This window comes from Wickerhamomyces ciferrii, contig 00295 (assembly GCF_000313485.1).
Source record: "Wickerhamomyces ciferrii WGS project CAIF00000000 data, strain NRRL Y-1031 F-60-10, contig 00295, whole genome shotgun sequence".
Taxonomy (NCBI): domain Eukaryota; kingdom Fungi; phylum Ascomycota; class Saccharomycetes; order Phaffomycetales; family Wickerhamomycetaceae; genus Hansenula; species Hansenula ciferrii.
In genome coordinates this window covers 1-5,424 of record NW_011887445.1, presented here as the reverse complement: position 1 = coordinate 5,424, position 5,424 = coordinate 1, and the positions used below count along the sequence as shown (strand labels likewise).

At 31.9% G+C, this 5,424-nt stretch overlaps 1 protein-coding gene across 1 annotated transcript; it reads left to right on the top strand.

Annotated features, from left to right (window-relative positions):
• Nucleotides 1-700: 700 nt before the first annotated feature.
• BN7_6605 (uncharacterized protein) lies at nucleotides 701-4,785 on the top strand (the record flags this gene model as incomplete). The annotated part of the gene is made up of 2 exons (XM_011272843.1): nucleotides 701-830; nucleotides 944-4,785. The coding sequence occupies 2 exons, from the start codon at nucleotides 701-703 to the stop codon at nucleotides 4,783-4,785; spliced, it is 3,972 nt and encodes a 1,323-aa protein (XP_011271145.1).
• Nucleotides 4,786-5,424: the final 639 nt, after the last annotated feature.

Genomic DNA, 5,424 nt, shown 5'->3' with positions numbered 1-5,424 from the left:
AAAACAAAAAAAAAACAACTGGTATCAATCCTTCTTTAGAGAGTATCAAAACTGGTCCTTCTATATCAACAAATCAACAAACTGAATTAAATGGCTATGGTATGAATAAATTCAATTTTGGTACTGGATTAGATGATTCAAATACTTATTTGGGAAATTTATGGAATGGAAATTCTCAAAAAATTGGAAATTCAAATTCAAATTCAGCTTCTGTTTGGGCATGAAGTGTTTAAAATTTGTTTGTTAAATTAACATAGAACGGTAACTCGAAAAATTTAGGGGACACACAAATTTTGTTAGTAAAATCTAACTTCCCAGCGAAATCCATGAAAAACTCGTGTAATTACCAATTTTGATGCAAGATTTTGTGAAATTCAAAAAGTTTGGAAAGGTCCTTCGCTAGAATCGTTATAGCTCAGTCAGCTTTAATTGTATAGTTTTTTTAATTTCATATTCTTATTTAAAATTGGCAAATCTAGTATTATACAAATTTTCATTAAGTTCTGAGTTACAATTGTTGTTCAGACATTTTGTCCAAATTTTGCTCAGCGAATATTCATTTAATTGTATGGTATGTCCCTTTATAAAATCTGGGCGCGAAAGACAAAATTTAAAAAGTCCAGAATTGATTTGAAAGTTTTACTAGTGCACATATTTGAATTAAAGTACTATAACATATATCAGCAAAATATCAATTGAAATGGACTTCACCTCTCATAGAAGCAATATTCCCTTTTTTGATGTGTATTTGGATAGATATAACCAAACTGAGCTTGTTAATCAGTTTGAGGTGCAATCAGCACCTAACATATTATGTCCAGATTCTTTAAGTATAGAAAGCGTTGCATTTCTATTGAATTTATCTTTAAAACAAGATCATATGAAAAATAACATCTTATTATTGAACGTGAGTTGATTCAAAGTTCTCAGAGATATAACTCAGCGTATGGTGCATATCATAGATATACTAACAGGACCCCATGTTTTCAGCAATTCACAAAGGATATTGTTTACATTGTTTCATCATATATCGGTGTCAAGAATTCCTATTTCCTATCTGGAGATGATGATATTAGCTCACTAGCATCAGATATATCTCAACTGATAATCAAAAATTTTTCTAATTTGTTTCACGTTTTCCCAGATAATATAAATTTTATTCATCCAAACACTGAATATGTGATTAAATGTTTGAGCAATGGGTATTACAAAAAATTGAAAAAAACGCTAGGGCCTTTATTGAAAGATGTCAATGAAACACAATCAGCTAGATCTACTAAAAGAAGAAAGCTGGCAGAGCTCCCAGATTTCAACCCATCAATTGAATGTCAATTGGATGATTTAATAATTCAGCTACAAAAACGAAAGCTTTCACAACATCAATCCATAAAGAATATAAATTATATTTCTTACAAACATTCACATGGCCAAAATATAAACCCTATGAAATTGGATGATGAGGTAGATGATATTTCAAAGTTACACAACATTATCTTATTCATATTTGAAAAACGCTATAGAATACAAAATATTCAAGTGAAAGAGACATTTACAAAAGAGTTTCTCAACGGTAGAAACACATCAAGATCTTATTTGAATGCAAATGATAAGAAGGTTTTAGTTGATGCTACTAAAAACCCACTGGTACTTACAGATGTATTATTTGACAATGATGATAATTCAGGTGTTCCAATTATTAATGAGCAAATACAACCTGATAATCAACCCCAGCAATCATCAGTAGATTTGAATTTAGGTAATGAGGATTATTACATAGATGAGCCAGGTGCAGGTCAAAATAATGATGATGATCCAGTTATTAATGGTATTGAAAGACCCCCAGACTCAGAACCTACTGATACCCAATGGATGGCGCTAAACTACATTGAGCAAATTGTGAATTATTATAACGTCAATTCGCCTTTTACGGTGGATTTCCTGGCAAATGCAGATTCTTACGCTCAAGGAGAGTTCACCCAAGATGTTGGAAATAGCTTCATGAATACACTAGATCATCATGCAAAAATTCTAGGGCTAAGTTCAGAACTTACAGCATCAAGAATAAAAAGATTATATCCAACTTGGTTTGATGAATTAGATAATAAAGATGGTACTAGCCCTTCATCATCAGATTATGTCAAAGAGAGCATAAAAGGTTCTATCCACAAAAACAACAATGAATTTTTAAAATCTTCAATCATTAATCATGTTGATAAAGCAGTATCCTCATTGCAAAAACTGTCACGACCACTTACAAAATTCACCAACGCTCAAGAAGATTTACTCAAAGATTATGGATTACTACAAGTAATATCAATTTGTAAGAATAAATGTGGAACAAACTACAAAAAAGAAGCAGAGGATGGTAAAGAAGGTATTTGGCTATGTTCTATTTGTATGGAAAGCAATGATGTTCGTGATGCTGATAGTTATAACTATGTTAGTATTAGAACAAGTATAGCTGCTTTGTTCAAAAATATACACAGTTTTGAAAGAATCTGTAGTAATATTAACAGACATCATACTGCTTCTGATCAATCGTTAGGTCCTGAAACTCCTCGTTCTTTCTACAACTCAATGTTTGCTCGAATGATGAAAGGTAAAATGGTGAAGGGAGAAACTTCAGATGGAGAAACACACCATAGAATTATAGATGGTAGGAGAGCCAAATATTATGAGAAGGATGTATTAAATCTTAGTCTAGTTCTTTCCCTAGATGGGATTGAGCTAGACAAAGCAAACTCAATATGGCCAGTGGCTATATCGATCATAGACAATGGAGAGCAGTATTATCAAAAAGACAATGAAATGCATAGAAGCATGGCTATTCCTCTATTTTCTTTACCTAACAATTATCAAATAGATGAATTTTTCAACGTCTTATATGATGATTTATGTCATCTGTCCACAAATGGCATGTATGTCATGAATCCCATCACCAATACCCCTATGAAAGTTTTTGCAACTTTAGTCTGCTGCTGTGGCGATATGCCCGCACAGGCTAAGTTGACATCAAGTTCTAATGCTGTTGGCTTAAGCTTTTGCAGGTTCTGTTCAAAACTGAAAAGAGTCTATACATCCAAAGAGTTAAAAAATGGGAAAACGAAATATAAATTACGTGACATTAATGAGGAGTTCAACAACATAAATTTAATGGATATTGAAGGTTTAAGTAATTTAGAAGCTACTAGAGGTAAGGTTAGACCTGGAAATGGTTCATTCACTGATACACACTTCAATATGAAGCCTAAGAATGGAGGATATCGACTACTTGCGGAACAGGCATTAAAAGAGAATAACAAGTTGTCGTCATTGTTGGGTTTTAGCAAGATAAATAACTTCCACAAATTTGAACTTGCAATTCAAGTCCACTCTGGTATTGTGATGGATCCCATGCACAACGTGCTTGAGGGTCTAGCATCAAGAATTGTTTCGGTTATTACCAATGATGAGCTTGTTGATAAAAATCTCGCTTTTGATAAACAGACCATTGCAAATATCAACCAATTCATAATAAAGAAGAATTATAATACATTTCCAACATCCTTTGGTGAGATGATGAAGTCATTTGCTGAAATAAAAAAAGCTGAGATGTACATAAGCTTGGTGCTGTTACTAGTACCAATAATATTCGAAGAATTTCCTGACCATGGTATATCCAAAAAGTTTGTTAGTGTTATAAACAAATTCAAGCACATAATGGTATTTTGTTTCAGATTTAATATAACTCAAAAAGAGAAATCAAAAATTTATGATCTAACCACAAGTTTTATTACTGAATATGAGAAGATTTTTGACTCCCATGGAATGCGTAACAACGTTACTGTGGCACTACACGAAACCCACCATCTTGCTGCTTTAACTAATACTTTTGGACCGTTAGCTATGTATAATACTTTCGCTAATGAGCGCTTAGTTGGCTCAATTAAATCCAGTTACCACGGTCGAGCTACGGCGTCCAAAAGTGTTAATAAGAAAGAGATATCTTTATTCAATCATATGCAGTCGCTCAAAAATGCATTAGGAGTTACAGATTTTAAGGAAATGTCTGTTAAAGCCAAAACAAAGATAATTAAAAAAACATTACCAGTAAATTTGTATCAAACATTAGACAATGAACAATGTGAAGCTTTAAGTGAAAGTATATGCTTACATTATGAAAATCAAACTGAAGATCAAGAATCAGATGCAAATAATGTTTCAAAATTAGTTGGTAAAGGGAATTTATTTCTAGATTTACCAGAAAAGGTTGGTGAAGAGCTCATGGATAACTTGCTTTCGCTGTTATTGATTCCTGAATTCAATCAGGAAAGTCATCCAATTTTATCCCATACAAATTACATATTTCCAAATAATACAAAAGAAAGCCTACGAATCAACAAATTCATGGACCAAGATAAGTTTTTTATGAGAAAAACATTTGAGTCAATTGCTCCAGAAAGACAGAGTTGCTGTTTTATCTATACAAAAGAATTAGTTAATAAAGAACAAAAAACTTACGTGGGTATATGTCATTTCATAGTGTCGTGTGGTGCTGAGGTATATGGCCTTTTTACTACATTCAATAATCTAAATCCATTAGAGGATAGTGATAATCATTTTGTTTGTTTTAACATTCCAAAGGGAACAAATGGTGTAAAAAAATGGATAAACATGGAGGATTTAGTTTGCTTGACTTGGCCAGTTATGGGTCCACAAAACACCAGTTTTTTCCTTAAACAAGAGTATATTGATCCCAAACCAAGTACTGTTTGTATATTTGAAGGTACAAAAATGTTCTTTTAGACACTAGCTGCTACTTTCTGGATCATAATTCTATAAAAACGTCTATAGATTGCCTGTATATATTGTAAAATAAAATGTCAAAATATTTAAGTTCCCATCTGTATAGTAAGACACATGCAAATATTATATTTTTGTGTGCTTTCAAGGTTGGGTTACTATATATATATTTTTTTGTCCCGGAAAAAAAAATTCAAAGGGCTAGATTTCGAACTAAAAGACAAAAAAACACCAAAAAGACCGAATGTCTCATACTCCCAACTAACCCATACCATACAATTTATGAATTTTTCGAAATACGTCATTACCAGGTTATATACCAAATGTTGGCTTTACCATTGTCTAAAATTTGATTTAAATACACTTTATCATAGTATAATAGAGTAATGAAAGATGCTATTCAACTCAAATTTTTCTGAAATTTATTGTGGTACTGTTCTTGAAGCTGTATCGTACAAAAAAAAATCCGATTTTTTATAAAAGTTTAATATATTTATTTCTAAAGTAAAAATAAAATTATTGAGGTACACTTTATTTTTGAAATAAAAAAAAAACCCCAAAATTTTGAAAGTGTCCAGAATTGCTCAAAAAGACATGGATATAAATCCTGGGACAGCTAGAGACAATCCAGTAAGAAAAAGG